Source organism: Protobothrops mucrosquamatus, unplaced genomic scaffold, assembly GCF_001527695.2.
Source record: "Protobothrops mucrosquamatus isolate PMUCROS unplaced genomic scaffold, P.Mucros_1.0 scaffold533, whole genome shotgun sequence".
NCBI lineage: Eukaryota > Metazoa > Chordata > Lepidosauria > Squamata > Viperidae > Protobothrops > Protobothrops mucrosquamatus.
This window is the reverse complement of record NW_015386840.1, coordinates 384,643-403,437: the sequence shown is the minus strand read 5'-3', so window position 1 is coordinate 403,437 and position 18,795 is coordinate 384,643. Positions and strand designations below refer to the sequence as shown.

Here is an 18,795-nt window from a genome sequence, read left to right as displayed (position 1 = left end):
TCTTTGGATTTTCTGTGTTAGTGTTAGTGAAGGATTTTTGAGACATAACATGTGTGATGGGCAAGGCTGTCCCCAAACAATTCTGTAAGCACTGGAATGGTGCTTCTCAATCTTGGTGACTTCCACATGTATGGACTTCAGTTCACATAATTCCTCAGCTAGAGTAGCCACAACTGCCATATCTGGAACTTGAGTATCTGCACATATTGAATTTGTCCAGACTGAGAAACACTGCTGCAGAATGTTGTAAGAAATGCTTAGCATAACCCATAAGTGAATTTACAGATGATCCCTTGAAGAATTGTAGTTATAGATAAATAACAATTTCTTGCAAAGGGAGGTTGAATTATGTTAGATTTAGCCTAGTCATCCCTTTCTATTCAAATGTTTGTTCAGTTCAGAAATTGGATAAAATCAAATAATGTTGCTGGCGATGTTTTTTAAAGCCCTGATACAGGCGAAAGATATTGGAAGGACAGCCCAATTCCTGCCTTATAGAGATCTTTAGAGGTCCTCTGTCACATTTCAACAATCCATGAAATTGAAACTGAGCAGAGGGTACTTTTTACTGCACTTAAGCTCTGAAACTGGTTTTAAGAGACACATGTCTTTTTTGCTAACACTCTTTCAGAAGTAATTGCTATTTTCTGCTTCAGAGGAAGCTTTGGTGTATAATCCTTGTTTTTAAACTTTTTTTTTTAATTTAACCTTTAAAATGATTGCTATTGTATTTTTCTACTGGTTACTTTTATATATTGATATTGAATATGCAGGTATTTTACTTTTCAGAAATGAGTGTCTTTTTATTATATGTTGCCTAAAAAATTGGAAAATTAGCAGAATAGAAATATTTTAAATATATAAATAATCTTGCCATGTTCTATATCACTACCAAATGACAGGATTATTATTTGACCCATTTAACTGATATAATAAATATTTTTGATTATTGGAATTATTTTAACTTCCAACTTCATTTACTTTGAAAATTCCCAAGTTTATAATGTAGTTTGTGTTTAATATGCTTCCCATTCTCATTTTTTTCATCAGATGTGGCAGCAAACAAGGTGAAGAGGATTATAGACCACTTTTTGAGAACTTTGTTCAAGATCTTCTTTCCACTGTCAATAAACCAGAATGGCCAGCTGCAGAATTGCTACTTAGTTTATTGGGAAGATTACTAGTAAGTATATGGATTTTTAAAAAAATGTTTGCACTTTAACAAAGACTTGTTCTTCATCACAGCTTAGTACATCATTCTGAAACTCAGATGTTTTTGGTGAAAAGCTCAGTCTCAGTGTGCATTCTTATAGGTGCATCTTCTACTTTTTTCTTAATTCTGAAGGATTGTCATAACAGCCCCAGATCCCAGACTATCTAAAATATTTCCTCAAATTTAAGGAAAGTGGGTAGTTAAAAAATAAATCTGATGTGCAATTCAGTTCTAATTTGAAAGCATCATATTTAAATTTGTATGTTTGGAGTTTATTTCAGTTTTATAAGAAATTAAATTCCTAGTGTTGATTAATTTGTTATGGCCAGCTTTAATCAGTTAGATAACACTTTCAAAAGATGCACCAAGATACAAACCTTCATCCAGTAGCATTTGTGCAGATAATAAAAAAGAATAAGTTGTTTACTTTTAACTTTTAAATAACTGCTTGTGCTTATGTGCAACCTAGACATGAGTGCATAAGCTTCTAAAGCTGCTTCTGTTACCATATTTTTTGGAAAAGATCAGGCAATGTACAAAGCATTTTGAGGGAGAGAAAACGGGTGTGACAAAAGTGTTGTGTTTTTGTTAGGTTCATCAATTCAGTAATAAATCAACAGAGATGGCTTTGAGAGTGGCATCACTTGACTATCTTGGAACTGTAGCAGCACGATTGAGAAAAGATGCAGTTACTAGCAAAATGGATCAAGGATCTATAGCCCGAATTTTAAAACAGGTTTCGTGCTTTTCTTGGTTCTAAGGAAAAATGTTTGAATAATGTTTGAATATTATAATAAAAATATTTTTACTAAGATGTATACTAAAGTATAATAAAAAGTAACATGAGACTGAATATGTGTATTGTCAGAAACAAATTATTTTTGGTTTTGTGACACATCCATGTTGTTGAATTATTCTTAGTAGAAACTTTTTGATGTTTCTTATTTTAATCAATTTAACAATAGTAATATTGAGAGGAGAGCCAGTTTGGTGTAGTGATAAAGGCATCAAGTGAGAAACTGGAAGATTCTGAGTATTGATTTATTTGAAGTCAGCTGTCTGGACAAGTTTCTGTAGTTTTCTTGGCAAGATTTTAAAAGTAATTTGCCATTGCCTCCTTCCTAGGACTGAAAGAAAGTGACTGGCCCAAGGTCACCCATCTGGCTTTGCCATCTCCTTAGCTCATTTCAACCTTCTTTTCTCCTTCATGAAAAATCAGGATATGAAAAAAATCTACCTATTTTCTACCAGCTCACTTCTGTGATCAGGTTTTGTCCATTCCATCACAATATAACATGTTAAATACACATATTTTTTCTCTGATTCTTTAAATATCATGGGCAAATAGATTGAATTCATGGATTCAATCTCATTTGGAAGATAATATTTTGGGGCAATTACAGTAACTGGAAAGACTATTTTTTTAATAAACAAAAATGAATTGGTATTGAATTCTAATATCTCATTTCTACCATTCATTAAAATCATAAATGTATTATATTCTATAGAACCAGAAATTTTCTATGTAGATAAGATTTTTATAGAGCTATGATGCTTATCTTCAGTAAGCAACTTTCTTCAAGTAGTCCAGTTTTGTATATTATCTGCTTCTGTTATGAACTGGTGAAACAATCATTAACAGGATTCATTTATAAGGTTAGCTGCAATATTTGCCAATTCCTTAAAATTGTCCCCTTTCTGAAGCTGTATAGAAGGACACCTCCATTCCTAGCTTTAAGATTCATCAACCATTACTAGTATTTCTCTGAGCATACATAATAATAAGAGAGGGAGGACTCATTTCTAACAATGTTGGCAAATTATTTCAAAAGAGAGGAAATGGAGATTGCAAGTTTGCATCAAAGTGCTTCCTGGTTGAAAGGGTTAGCCGGTGACAGCACCGTTGACTGGGGGATGCCCATTTAGGGTCTCCTTTTATGTCCCTGGCAGGAGCTGTAGTGAAGACGAGAGCTCACCCTGCCCCACGGAAGCACTCAGGTCTCAAACATGGGCTTGCTAACCTCCAACCTAGCATCCTAACCATGAGAGCCATCATGCTCCTAATTGCAAATTATTTCTGTCTAAATTTCTAACATGCCTCAAGTTACTCAACACAGGTATAATACATTTATTGCTATGTTTTACAGGTCTCAGGAGGTGAAGATGAAATCCAACAGTTGCAAAAGGCATTACTAGATTATTTGGAAGAAAATACAGAAACTGATGCATCATTATTGGTAGGTTGTTAAAATAAAAGTTGGTTTAAAATAATTTTTCCCAGTAAAACTAGGCAGCAAGTCTTTGGGCTCATATATATTCTGCATTTGTTTTTCACTTAAAAGGATGTTGGTATTTTCCTTTCACACTGCTCCTTACTCAGGCCTCAGACAGCCAACTTGGATGGGTTTTAGGGGTTTTTAGTCTACTGTGGGCCTCAGTCACTTATTATTTTTTATTTATTTTGATTATTTATATCCCACCTCTATGCAAATAACCCAAGGTGGCGAACATATTACACCTTTGTCCTCCTATTTTCCCCACAACAACAACCCCATGTGTTGAGTTGGACTGAAAGAGCCCAAGGTCATCCAGTTGGCTTTCATGGATAAGGCAGAACCTGAATGTCATGTTTATTTCTTGATTATCCCGATTATTCCACAGTCCTAAAGGTAGCATTCAATTATATAGCTGCATAATTTTAAGCTAATTCAAAATAACCCTCAGATTGCAAATATCTGATTATATTACTTTGAACAATATAATTAAGATTCTGGCATTTGTTCTGTTTATAGCATCATTTTTGGATTTTTTCACTTTTGTTTTTTGTATTTGCTATGCTTATGACAGTGGTGGCGAACCTATGGCACGGGTGCCAGAGGCGGCACTCAGAGCCCTCTCTGTGGGCACACGCACCGTCGCCCCAGTCCTAGGCCTTCAGCTGGATTTTATAAAACCTTTTCGCTTTAGGCCTCCACCGCTGTGTACAAAAAAAAAAAAGGTTCAACCAGTCAATTTCAACTTCTTGCGGGAAAAAAAAAGATCTTGCAAAGTTGGAATTGATTGATTAAACTTTTTAGTCCCACCCAGTCTGCTGTTACCACTGCAGCCACGCCCACCCAGTGGGCCACACCCACCCAATGGACCACACCCACCTAGCACCCGACAATGCATAAGTGGGTTTTGGGTTGCAGTTTGGGCACTCGGTCTCTAAAAGGTTCGCCATCACTGGCTTATGAGATTTGAGATTCTACTGATACTTCAATATGTATGTATTTATATTATTAGTTTAATTTTGTAAAATAATAAGATAATACAGGTAGTACTTGACTTATGATCACAATTGGGATTGGAATCTCAGTGGTTGACTGAAGGTGTCGTTAAGCGAGACACCGCATAACCATTTTGCTCAATGACCTCAATCCTAGCTCTCCAAGTTGCAGTTGTTAAGCAATCATGTGGGTTGTTAACTGGATAAGATAAGATAGATAAGATAAGCTTTATTGTCATATTTTACCGTAGGCACACTGGCACACATTAAAAATGAAATTCTGCTGCTTGTTCTCAAAAGTGTACACATCTATAACACACATATAAACATGCTATATACAACATATGTATATGCTTACACCCTTACATATAAATACATATACATATTAATCACTGTCCATCTTGAATACATAGCAGAAGGGGGAAGCTTGAGAGTTCACAAGGCTAGTACTGTATGGAGCAAAACTGTGACTGAATCTGGATGTTCTGCTTCGGATACCATGAAACCTCCTCCCAGAACAAGGAAAACAGGTCATGAAGAGGGTGTGTAGTGTCCCAAACAATCCTGCAGACCCTGCTCAAGCAGTGCTTATATGCTATGTCCTGGATGGAAGGGAGGGAACTGCCAATAATCTTTTCTGCCATCCTCACTACTCTTTGCACTGCCTTCCTCTCTGAAGTAGTGATGCTTCCAAGCCAGACTGTAATGCAATATGTCAGGATGCTCTCAATTGTCCCTGGAGTGCCAAAGAAAGGGCCCTCTCCCTGTCCCACAACACCAGGGTGGCCTAGGCCCTCTCATCACCCCATCATGCCTGGTTTCACTTACCTTTGCCTTTTTCTGCAGTTGCAGTCTAGCCAATGTGAGGCATGGCCTTCCTACTGAGGCTGCCTTGTGCCATCCTGCAAGTGAGCCCCATTCTCATGATTGTTGGAAGGCTCCTTCTTTGAATAGTGTGATTTGGAGAAAAGGCCTCCCAAACAATCATGAGAACTATCAACTGATGAGGACTAGCACTGATGATGTCACCTAGTTTGGGTAATGAAACGTCTGCAAAAAAACAAGCAAGCTCAGAGAACACCAGAGACTCCTCATGAGAATGATCATATTTGCTATCTTTCCTAGCCTAGGAAAGCTAGAAAAGCTACTGAATGTGGTCATTCTAAAGGGTTAGAAATGCTTTTAGCCTTAAGAAAGGTACCATTCACTGGTTTTCTAGTCTTCCTAGGGTTAGAAAGCTAGACAACAACATCATTCTGAAGGCTAGAAACCTTTCTACGTTGGCATTCACTAGCTTTCCAGCACTCTTCCTGATGTGGAAGAGAATGCCTCAGCTGGGCTGCAGAAATGGAGCTCAGATCTTCATGGAGCACTTGGGAACTGGTAAGTGCGCATGAAATGTATTTGTGTGACCATACGGGCAGCACAATGTTTTATAGTGCCTGGAAGTGCTTTATAGGTCATAAAACACCAATTCCAAGACTGGTCAAAAATCAAGAACTACCTGTATAATACATAATGCTGCTTTTCTTGTAGAAGGTTCCAGTTCAGTGACTATAGAAATTTGCCTTATTTCCAGTGTGCCACTAGTCCATTTCATGCAGTATTGTTTACAGCTGATTTTCTCAATTTAGATTTTTTCAGATTAAGGCCAATTCCATCTTTCCTCACCAGTTGCTATGCTGGCTGGGGCTGATTGAAGGTGGCTTAAAATATCTGGATGTAGATACAGGTAGCCTTTGACTTAAGGACTGTAATTGAACCTGGAATTATAATGGTAATGTGGTGCTCATTAAGCAGATCAACACATGACTGTGCCTGATTTTACTGCTGAAAATTGTGGTCAGAAGATTGGGGGATGCTGCAAACGGCCATAAATGCAAACTGGTTGCCAAGCACTCAAAATGCAACCATATAATTGGGGTGTGTACGCTGCTGTTGGAACTACAGAACTGGGTGATAAGTAGCTCTGAGGTCACTAGATGAGGATTACCTGTATCTGCATTAACTGGTAGTAGCTCTCTTGAATTATATTAATATTTTTAAAATAATAATTAATTATTAGGAAAATTCATAGCCCAGTTTTCTTTTCCCATAATATTCAAGGTGGCTTACATAAATTAAATGTATATCTATATAACTATAGCTATAGCTATATCTACGTATCTATATATGCATAAACATACATTTAATCTAAAAATGGTGGAACAAGAAATAATACTGAAAACATTTTTTAATTGAACAGCCTCTGACATTTCTCTTTGTTCCCATTCATGGTCCTATTATACCAGTTTTCTCGGAAATTTTATATAGCTCAGTGGTTTCGGGATACCACTATGGAGACTGAGAAAGCAATGAAATCTCAGAAGGATGAAGATTCATCTGAAGGAACTCACCATTCAAAAGAGATTGAGACAACAGGACAAATTATGCACCGAGCAGAAAGTCGCAAAAAATTCCTTCGAAATATCATTAAAACAGCACCATCTCAGTTTAGTACATTAAGGTGAGTTTTCTGGACTGTTCGGTAAAAACAAGTTTATTTTAAGGCTCTATTTGGCTTACTTGTATTGGTGTATTTTTAAAGTCTAAAATAATTATCTGCAATTGGTTACAGGATAAATTCTGACACTGTGGACTATGAAGATTCTTGCTTGGTTGTACGCTATTTGGCCTCTATGAGGCCGTTTGCCCAGAGCTTCGATATTTATTTGACACAGGTAAATTGTGCAGATTGAAATGTAGATTGTTTTCTGATTCCAAGCACTTATGCAAGATTTGTTCATTGCTGAGCATAGGTATTTAATAGGCTGTGATAACACCACATGTTTCCATGATTCTTTTTTTTATTTTTATTTATCCTGCATGCCTTTTATACCTTCCTAAAATATAATTCATTCTATACATGTGATAATTAAATTGAATCATTGTCCTAGAAGGATAAGGAAGGATAACACCTTTTCATGAACTTCACCTTTATTGATTTGCATTTATTATTAGGGATGTGAGCTGTATCTTGTTTGCTATTGTTATAGTACTGTCATAAATATAATCCTAATTTAACAAAGTGATTGTGCATATTTCTTGGGGAATGAATTATCAGACATAGACAACCAACATTTTTTTCCAATCTGGACTCTCTGTTTAATCAGTTTATACACCTGCCAAACTTAATTAAAATTTTGGACATTGAATTAAGAACAAATGAACAAAAATAAGTGAATCAAAAGGGAAAAATATAATACAGTTAACCATAATAATTCTGTTAACCTTTAGAACAGCGGTCCTCAACCTTTCTGGCTCTGTGGACTGGCGGGGGGGGAGGGGATGATTTGTCCTTTACATGTATCGCTTGCACAAATGCAGCTTTGCACACTTGCCCATCGCTTGTGCGGCCCAGTTCCAAACTGGCCCCAGCTTGGCACTGGGCAACAGACCAGGGATTGAGGACCCCTGCTTTGAGAATTTAGCAACTTTCTCCAATGTCCAGAGTAAAAATCATGTTTTCAAAGTCTATTGAAAGGCCCTCAGGATTACAACCTGTTGCATCTTGAGAGTATGCTGTTCCATAGGGCAAGTCCCATAACAAAGAAGGCATGCTTCCTACATCCCATCATGTGGTATTGCTTCATAGAAAAAACTCAAAAGTATGTCAACCCTATTAGATCTTGTGGGACAGGCAAGGTTAATTAAAGCTCGGTGGTCCTGTAAATAATCCTGTACTATGTAGGATTTCATAAGTGGTAAACATACCCTTGAATTGGACCTGGACAATTTAAGAACATGCACTTGGCAGATCAGATGGTTTTCTGCAAAGGCTTTTCTGGTTGCAGCTGCCAAATCTCAAACTGTGTATCTTTTCTGTCTGGGGGAATGATACCCACATCTAGATTTAATACTATCACATGGAGGGGGTGGGAAGTAGCTAAGACCCACAGCATTGAATCTTAGCAGGATTAAACTTAAATCTGTTCTTCCCCATCCGGATTCCTGCAGCCTCCAGATGCTAGGGGAAAAATCACTGGCCAGGGTGAAGAAGCATAATATGCATCATCCTTACATTGATGATACTTATACCATGTCAATGGATGATCTTGCCCAACAGCTTCATGTAGTTGATAAATAGAAGAGGGAAAATTTGAATCTTGAGCCCCTCTTCTAGGGTGTTAGCAGTCCCCTCACTCAGTCTTTGTATCTTGTGTAGATTTTATGAACAGCCTTTCTATTTCCTTAACTGATATATTTATGAAGATAATAAAGAGTACTTGGCTCAATATTGAATGCTGAGATATTCCACTGCATTCCTCCCTCTATGTGGACATAGACCCATTAAGGATCATGTGTTGGCTATGGTTCAGTCAAAAGCGAAGCTATCTGATAGTGGGATCATTCATCTCACATTTTTCAAGGAGTCTATGGTCTAACTTATCAAATGCTTTACTGAAGTTTAAGAACACAGTATTTACTTTGTCTACTAATCTAGTCACAATGTCAAAGGAATGCCAGCCCTCTACAAGAAAACAGTAGGATTTGTCTGGCACCTATTTTGAACAAATCAATGCTGGCTTCTGGTAATAATCGGTTAGAAACTAAGAGTTCACAAGTCCATTCCTTGATTAGCCCTTCAAGGATTTTGCCAGGTATTGATGTCAGATATTGTTATAATGCATAGAATATTCTCTTTGCAAGGTTATGACAGATAGCTAAATAGCTACTTTTCATTTTGCTTTAATCCTAGCATGTTTCCACTCGTTTCGTTTTCAGAAACTAATAAGCAGTGCTTAACAAATCCCTTTTTTTGAAAATAGATTCTGCGTGTACTTGGTGAAAATGCAATAGCTGTTCGAACAAAAGCCATGAAGTGTTTGTCTGAAGTTGTTGCTGTAGACCCCAGCATTCTAGCCAGGGTAAGAAAAAGTGTGAGAGACAGAAAGAGAGAGAGACAATCTCTAACCATACATTTGTATTTATTCTTTCTAGCAGCTCTTCTGGTTTTGTTTATGTGCCTTTTAATTTTGCTTGTTGTTTATAGTTGGATATGCAACGTGGTGTTCATGGACGGTTAATGGATAATTCCACGAGTGTGCGAGAAGCAGCTGTGGAGCTATTGGGTCGGTTTGTGCTTTGTCGACCACAGCTTGCCGAACAGTATTATGACATGCTGATTGAGCGAATACTGGTATGAATAGTTTTACATTTTCCTCTTTCATATATAAGCATTTATAGACTGAAATTTGAAACACAGTTACAGTTTTTGTTAATCCAAGCCTTTTGGATTTTATTATGGTAGATTAGGAGAACGTTGTCATTTGCAGAAACTTTTTTTTAAAAAATGCACCATATAACCATAATGTATCAACTCATATTAGTTGCTATTAAAGTTTTTATATCTGTTTTTTATTTTCTTTTTAGTTAATAGTATGCAGTGTTGTAAATTATAGAAAACATATGTATGTTGAGCAGGGGGCTGGACTAGAAGACCTCCAAGGTCCCTTCCAGCTCTATTCTATTCTAAAGTCTTCTTTTCCGTCCCTTAGGATACTGGTATCAGTGTCAGAAAAAGAGTAATAAAGATTCTTAGAGATATCTGCATTGAACAACCAACCTTTCCCAAAATTACAGAAATGTGTGTGAAAATGATTCGCAGAGTTAATGATGAAGAAGGCATTAAGGTATATGAAAATGCAGCATGTATTGCTTCTGTTATAGCTTGCTTAGATTTTACTTTTTCTTGACTTCTACATTCACATTAAATTGAGCTTAGCTCTTGTGAGAAATGTTGCTCTAGCATGGCTAGTAGTGATAATAATGCTGCTTATTGAAATTTATACTTCTCTTTAAGGTTTAGCAAGTTAATTTTCTTAATAGATATATTTTTGTTTACAGAAATTGGTAAATGAGACATTCCAGAAATTATGGTTCACTCCAACCCCACATAATGACAAAGAAGCTATGACCAGAAAAATCCTGAACATCACAGATGTGGTATGAATGGGACTATTTCAGTTGCAGTAAACTCTATGTCTTATTGTTCACAAGTACATTTTCCTAGTATTTCTTTTTCATCTTTTTAAGGCTAAGTGTTCTTCATTGGTGTTACTCAAACAAATGCAATACAGGTAGTCCGTGAGTTTCAACAGCAATTGGATGGACACAATGCAAGTGTAAAGTGTAACAGCATTGCTTAGCTACAGAAATTCCTACAGTCCCAATTGTCATTGTTAACTGAATCCCACCGTTGTTAGATGAGGTAACTTCCTGCTGGCTTCCCACAACCAAAGTCACTGAGGAAGCCAGCAGGAATTTACAAGTCCCAGACCCACAGGCAGGTAAATGGCTGCTATTAGGTCAAAGAGGGAGCGAAGGAGTGCAGGAGGGGGACAGGGAGGATGTGTGACAGGTTTGGTAAAGAAAGGTTCTGAGTTGGATTGGGGAAGTTGCTAGGGGATATACTAGAGGCATGTTACAGGTTGGAGAGGGTTAGGGGATGCAAGGGGCACAATATGGGTCAGGGAGAGGAGGGGGAGTGCAAGAATCACCATGCAGGTGGGGGGTATACCAGAGGTGCAGTGTATGCCGAGGTGTTGGAGTATGTGAGGGAGGGTCAGCAAGGATATATGAGAAAAGCTCCATGCAGATCATTGAGGATATGAGGCGGTGCACGAGAAATGTCGTAACAGGTCAGAAAATGTACATGAGGATGTGAGTCGGAGAGGGTGTGAGGGAAGCATAGTAAGGATCAGGGAAGCTGCATATGAGTGTACAAGTGGCCAGTGCAGTATGAGTATAGAGGGGTTGGGGGAGGGGGTATGCGTGAGGGAGATTTGCCTCAGCAATTTGTAAGCTTCCCTTTTGGCTTTCCCATTGACTTTCTGGGGAAGCTGGCAGGAAAGATTGCAAATGGTGATCATGGGGCACTTGTCAACTGGTCATGTGAATGGATTGTCAAGCTCCAAGTTCACAAGCACATGACTGCTGGAGTGTTGGGTTAGCTGGAACTCCAAGGACCAGCCATATTCACCATTAATTCAGTGCTGTCATAACTTCAAATGGTTGCTGAATGAATGATTATAGGGCAAGGGCTACCTGTAGTACAGATATTTCATTTTTATGGTTGGGTTCTGAAAAATAGTTATATTGCCACATGGGTAGAGAAGGGTAGAGACTTGATTGAATTGTGTCTCTCATCAGCTCTAATTATCTGAAAAAGGGCAAAGTATGATAAAAAGGACAGTCTGCCAACATCTGGTGAACTATACATTATGTACTACTGTTTTACACTGTGCTTTGTTGGATTTTGTCTTTGGATAGTGTCTGACCCTGGGCATTATGTCTGTAAGCCATGGTGTAAGACTTTATGTTATATGTTGTGTTGTCTAAGAAATTATAGTTGGACCACAATTTAGCACAATATGTGTATCCAATATTTGTGGCTAATGACTTTCTTCTGCTTTTAGGCATTTATCAACATATTTTAAAGGTGTTTGTTTTTATTGGCAAGATTAATATGATGTAGATAGAACTTAAGTTTCCCAATAGGTCTGTGTTTATAAAACTTGTAGCATAGTTTTCCTATTTTTAAAAATTAGTGAGAAAAATTGGAATAGTATGACATGGGAGAAGAAAATTATATAATTTCATTATATAATGCTACCAAGTTCAGCTAAGATCCTAATTTAAGGATTATTGAAAACAGTCCATTTTATTTGGACTCCTTGTTTACTAGGAATAAACAAATGACTTTTTGTATGAAAGTTGAAGATATGCAAATGCTTCAATAGAGATTTAATCTGTTAAATGTCAGCCAAGATAGTGTTATGAAAATAGTATTGATATGTGCATAGACTAAGCTTCTGGGGTAAAATCATTTGTCCTGTGTATTACTTCAGCGTTTTATGTTCAAAATAACAGGTTTCTAAGCTAAACTCTACCTCTCCCCTAATTTGGTAATTTTGATAGATTATGAACAGCTTTCTGAAAAATTGATGTAGATATTCTCTTGTGTATTAATATATGAACTCAGAAAGTAACAATTAAATATTAAATTTATTCACAAATAAATTTTACACTTTTTCATAGGTTGCAGCTTGTAAAGATACAGGATATGATTGGTTTGAACAGCTTCTTCAGAATGTACGTAATGATTTGGATATTCTGGACCTTGATTGAAATAAAATACCTTTTATTTTGATTTTTTTTCAAGCAGAATTGATGCAGCTTTTCAGTAACACAGCAAATAGGAAAAGGATATTCAAATTAAGAAATACAAAGTTTAACGGGTAATTAGCAGACTAATAAGAATTCAGGAGGTCCCATTGTCAATAAAAAGAATAATTTCCTTACTGATTTATAGGAAAACCAGAAAAAAGAAATGAAAAGAAATCTCTCTCCCAATGTATTTGGGAATATTGGTTCTAAATTGGAAAGCTGACATGCTTCAATCCCTTACTCAAGACACTATGATAATCTTATTTCAAAACTGAATTACATTGCCGTATTTCATTGCTGTATATCTTCTTCACATTGCTTACCTATTAATACTTTTAAAATATTATTCTTAATTCTTAAAGGCTACTTTGCCTAGTTTAGTTTTCTTTACATATTTATTAAGGAATGTATCCTAGTTCAGTTATAAATCATTACAACAGCTTTAATGCTTGTAGTAGCTCAGGTTTACGATAAGCAGTAAATGAACATACACATGAATAACAAGCAAAGTGAGTTATTTTACATTTTTTTAGAATAGCATGTACTATTTGATAAATATTTATTGACTGTTTAAGTTTCTAATAAAAGTTAATTTAAATTAACACTTTAAATTAGTCTTCCTTAAAATGTATTTTGGAGTAATCTGTTGTCCATATTACTACAAATTAGTGTTTTATATTTGTTATATCCAATTAGATTGTCTTTCATTTTCCTTTACAAAATACTATATTCTGTTTATTTTATAGTTGCTAAAATCAGAAGAGGATGCTTCATACAAGCCTGTCAAGAAAGCCTGTACTCAACTTGTGGACAATTTGGTTGAACATATTCTAAAATATGAAGAATCTTTGGCAGGTAAAACATCTATAACCATATACTATTAAAAATAGCTTGTTGGAAGCAATTCTCCAAGTTCAAACCAAGCCTTTTTGTGTTTACCATTGTGGAAATTGCAGATGGAATTATCTGTATGAATTATTTCTGTTTGAAGGGAAATTGTGCTTGATAAATGGAAGAGAATTCTTCCTACAGAGAAGAACATAGCTGAAAATAATTTTTATTTCAGAATTTACAGGTTAAAATGTATATGTTTTATGGTGTTTATTGCTTGCTTCTATAATCTACAATTGCAGCTAATACCAAGAGTTCAAAATCTTAAATAACAGTAATACTCAAAGCAGTAGTTTCATACTTGGAAGTTGATAGTTAATGAAATATTATGTGTGTCATCTGAGAAGATAAGAAGTTACTTATTGGAGTTTAATTTGATACAGCCTAAAGCAGAGCTCCCTAACCTTTTCGGGTTGGCAGCCCAGAGGGAAAGGGAGGAGCAGGGAAATGCATGAACGGAGCGCGCGTGGCGGGGGGAGCTAGCACCCACATGCATGCTCAAGCGGGCGGTGTGCACCCGTGGTGGCCGCGCTGATGCCCATGCGCATGTGCAAACAGGCCGCTAGCATCCATGCACATGCGCAAATGGGCTGCTAGCGGCCGCATGGTGGTGTTAGTGCGAGTGTGTGCGCACTCACCAGCCATTCCAGGGACCGGCCTGAGTCACACACCGGGCTGCAGCCCATAGGTTGGAGACCCCTGGCCTAAAGGACTTTGGATGAGTGTGAAAAGCAGGAGTGGAGAATAATGGTTACATTTACACTATTCATTCTTACTCTAAGCCTATTTGGACACCTCTCTTACTGACACATTTAGGTTTCCTAGTGTGTTTTTCATTTTAGCATCCCTACTTCATGGTACTTTCATACATTATATTAATATATCCTCCCATTTTAGAAAATGAAATATTAGTTTTTCTGGTGTAATGTGTGACAGTACCTTAAGACAACATTCCTATTAACTTGAAATGGCTACCCTTTATGGATGGACAAACTAGAATTGCATAATTTTTCAGAATTGTGCTGCAAAGGAAAGCCGAATCTCATCCAGGTTTTGTTTTATTCTTTAATTATTTTCTTGATGTTTCTGCCTCAGGCTCTTAGCCACAGTGCACAACTGGAAAGCTTTCAAGAATAGGATATAGTATAAAAAAAACTAGATCACATGATTTGCATTAATCCAAGAAAGTAGGAGTTCAGGCACTTAGATACTTCTGCATACAAAGTTAAAAGGAATTGTTATGTGAAACATCAATTATCTTTTTGATTCCTTGGGGGTCATACTGAAGAGGAATATGAGAAAGTGAGGTCTGTCCAGATGAGCTCATATTATTATAATGCAAAGGGCCACAATTAAAGTGAGACTTTATAGCTATTTAAATCTGCACTGTTTGTTTAATATTGTTTCTTTGAATATAGTGTTTTCTATTGGTATGTGATTTATTTATTTATTTAAAATATTTTCATAATGATAATATTGATCTTAAGACTGAAAAATGTCTGAAATTTATGATAATGCTAGCTTTAAGATTGAAATTAGGTTTTGACCCAGTCAACAGTATTTCTGTTTAGGCTATCATAAACTAAGCACTTACTAAGCTCATGAAAGGATAAAGGAACTATGTCGGTACCCAGTACTTTCCCAGTCAGGAACCATTTTGTTTTTTATTTTTGCAGCACAATGTGATGCTAGACATAATGAGGCCACTATAAATATTTTCACTTGAAAGACTTGTTTCAGCTGGCCATTTAGATCAATGACTGATTGATAGGTAGGTACTTTTGTGGGCTTACGTAAATAATGATATTTCTTTTCCAGATTCTGACAACAAGGGTGTGAATTCAAGTCGCTTGGTAGCTTGCATAACCACTTTATTTTTATTCAGCAAAATCAGGCCTCAGTTAATGGTCAAACATGCTATGACCATGCAACCATATCTTACAACTAAATGCAGTGTAAGTATTCACACATTTCAGATTGCTTCTCTTTATAGTTTCTGTTTCAGCTGAAGTTAAGATTAAATGTGGGTAGAAGCCAGTAAAATGGATTTTGAGACTAACTATTTAGGAATCCACTTCTAGGATTGTCCTTACTACTATTTAATTTTTATCATGCCTGTTGCTATGGTTTAATGTGGGAGAGACTTTCTTTTCAAATTTGTTACATCTATTGTTTCAGGTTTTAAATTTGCTTGTTAATTGACTTCTTTTGAAGTATTTTTAGACAACAAGAACAATTTGATAATGGAATTGATTATCCAGAGAGTGGTGGGTTTGGAAATGTGGAAATTGGAGAAAACAGAAACTATGTGGCTTTTTTCTGGGACTGCTTTCATTTGGATTCTTGCACTGACCAGGGGTTGGACTTAATGTCCATTTCCAACTTTGTGGTTCTGTGTTTTGTGTGTTTTTAATTTTCATAAGAACAATATTTACTTCATTTTAACATTTCTATCCCACTTTTCATCATTTAAATGATTCAAAAGTAGGATAGAAACAATCCAGTCAGCCCTCTCAGATTTTCTCACGTAACACTTGAGTAATGAGAGCTGCACACTAAAAAAGGTACTAGTTCATGAACACAAGTTATGACTGCTCAGTTGCTATTCCATGGTACTGTATCATCCAGTAGCATGCATGCTTTATTTTAATGTTGGACTTGAGCTTTTCATGATATAGTAAAGGATCACAGTAGACATAATTAATTGAATACAATATTTTCTATAGAATCAAAATGACTTCATGGTGATTTGCAATGTTGCAAAGATCTTAGAATTGGTAGTGCCACTGATGGAACATCCAAGTGAGACTTTCCTTGCTACGATAGAAGAAGATCTCATGAAGCTCATAATCAAATATGGCATGACAGTAAGGTTTACTTTCTCCTTAAAAATCATCTTTTTTACTGCAGTGGAAAATGCTATATTTCAAAGGGAACATTGAAATTGCAGAAATTATGTTGATTTTATGGATATAAAAATATGGTTAGTTAATGCACTTTTTATTTTTTACTATTCATAGACTATTTGAATATTGTTTAAGTAAAATATTTTACTTAAACAATATTTGTTTATTTTTGTTTATAAGTAAAAAAAACTTTACTTGTTTAAAGAAGCTAGAAATAATTTAAAACAAATAATATACCATTTTTATGATAGCCTTGAAGTCTAAATAAATCTGTAAAATAAGAGCAGAACATTGATTTTTCCATTACTCAGCAGTAAACGTTTTTGCTTTGTTTCTAGGTAGTGCAGCACTGTGTTAGCTGTCTTGGAGCGGTTGTTAACAAAGTCACACAGAATTTTAAATTTGTATGGGCTTGTTTTAATAGATACTATGGTGAGTTAAATATTTGGATTTTTTTTGTGAATATTATTTTAAAAGTATTCAATGTTTATGAAAACAGCATTATAAAATAGGTTTTGTTATTTAGGTGCACTTTCAAAACTAAAAAGTCAACATCAAGAAGATCCAAATAGCACTGTGCTTACAGCAAATAAACCAGCACTCCTAAGATCCCTTTTTACTGTTGGAGCACTATGCCGGCATTTCGATTTTGATCAAGAAGATTTTAAAGGCAACAGCAAGGTAATAACAATATTTAAAAGTATATTTGGATGGATGGAAATCTCCGATACAACCATTTTTTTCTGTTTTTAGATATTAATAAAAAATGTTAAATGGGAATGAAACATTCCCTGACTTACTTTTTAATTATTGTACTCTTTTCCTCTTTAAACAGGTTAACATAAAGGATAAAGTACTTGAATTGTTAATGTATTTTACCAAGCATTCAGATGAGGAGGTACAAACAAAAGCCATCATTGGTTTAGGTAAGATTTTACATCAGATTTGAAATATTTATTATGTATATTAGTAGCTGCTTGTGATCATTACAGAATGACTGCTTTTTCAATAAAACATTCCAAGATAATTTATTAATATAGTTTGGATTATAGTAATGGTCTGTAGCAAGTGAGCTATATTCAGAAAAGGAAAGATGATGGAAATTTGTTAGCATCTATTTTTGTATATCTAATTGTGTGCCTTTGATCCAACTTAATATTGTATAGTTCTGTATTTTAAAACATAATTTTTTATTTGTACAGTTTGCAATAACTATAAAATGCAAATGAAGAGTTGTGGGCAGTTGCAGGTATAGCAGGAAGTACTAGAACAATCTTTACAAGAAAAAGGTGGCCTGCACTTATGCTAGTCTTCACTTCTGGCCCTGCTTTTCTTCTATGTCTAGGTCAGGGGTAGGCAACCTTGGCTCTTTTATGACTCGTGGACTTCAACTCCCAGAATTCCTGAGCCAGGATGGCTGGCTCAGGAATTCTAGGAGTTGAAGTCCATGAGTCATAAAAGAGCCAAGGTTGCCTACCCCTGGTCTAGGTGATCTCAGTGTTGTTGGTTACTGTCAGTTCTGTATTCAGTAAGACCACATTTATTCATCATGAGTGTGTGTTACCCATATCTTTTTGATAGAGAGGTGGAAGAAGATCTAACCATTAGCTAATGTGACATTTTTGTGGGATTTGTCAAAGATAAAATTGTTCACATTTCTTCAAATTATATATTAACCGGGCAGAGTTTTGCATAGCATTTTTTATTGTTTTTCCAGAGATCAAGGAGCAGAGTTCTCCATAACAGGAGCTGTGCCACTTGTGAGCCAGATCCTTACGCTGCCTGTTTTTTTCAGTACTTGGTCATAGTATGTGCACCAGTCAATGAAGTTTGTTGGTTGGAGGGAAGGCACTGTCACCTAATTTCATTGGATCTCTCAAAGGCATTTTATATTATTAACCATTGTATTATTCTAGACTGTCTGAGAATTAAGAGCTGAAAACATTGTTTTATGGTGCTTCAACTCCTTCTGAAGTAGAAAGTTCTGTTTGGTGTGCTCCTGGTTTCTCCAATGTGGTGTTTACAGTATTTTCCTATACTGTTCAAAATCTACACGAAACTACTTGGAAAGTTTATTCTGTTTGGGTTGCAGTATCAATATCTTGATGATACTCAATTATACGTTAGGGATGCTGTGGAGGTTCTCATCCAATTTCTGCAGGCATGAGGACTGGATGGATCAAAGGAGGATTATATCCATGCATACATAGTTGTTGTGATCAAATCAGCTTGATCTCAGTGACTAAGTTGAATTACACTCAACTTAAAATCAGGTCTATGTCTTGATGGTTGTCCTGGACCTGCTCAGC

At 36.1% G+C, this 18,795-nt stretch overlaps 1 protein-coding gene across 1 annotated transcript in view; it reads left to right on the top strand.

Moving 5' to 3' along the window:
* The window catches only part of NIPBL (NIPBL cohesin loading factor), a 98,623-nt gene that overhangs the window by 63,561 nt on the left and 16,267 nt on the right, over positions 1-18,795 (top strand). Inside the window, exons 22-37 of the mRNA XM_015816946.2 lie at positions 1,051-1,183; positions 1,806-1,949; positions 3,361-3,450; positions 6,773-6,987; positions 7,099-7,201; positions 9,290-9,388; positions 9,514-9,660; positions 10,019-10,153; positions 10,368-10,466; positions 12,561-12,614; positions 13,436-13,544; positions 15,399-15,535; positions 16,307-16,447; positions 16,825-16,918; positions 17,013-17,167; positions 17,322-17,412. Of these exons, the coding sequence (XP_015672432.1) occupies positions 1,051-1,183; positions 1,806-1,949; positions 3,361-3,450; positions 6,773-6,987; positions 7,099-7,201; positions 9,290-9,388; positions 9,514-9,660; positions 10,019-10,153; positions 10,368-10,466; positions 12,561-12,614; positions 13,436-13,544; positions 15,399-15,535; positions 16,307-16,447; positions 16,825-16,918; positions 17,013-17,167; positions 17,322-17,412 (1,946 nt within the window). The remainder of the gene's footprint in view (positions 1-1,050; positions 1,184-1,805; positions 1,950-3,360; positions 3,451-6,772; positions 6,988-7,098; positions 7,202-9,289; positions 9,389-9,513; positions 9,661-10,018; positions 10,154-10,367; positions 10,467-12,560; positions 12,615-13,435; positions 13,545-15,398; positions 15,536-16,306; positions 16,448-16,824; positions 16,919-17,012; positions 17,168-17,321; positions 17,413-18,795) is intronic.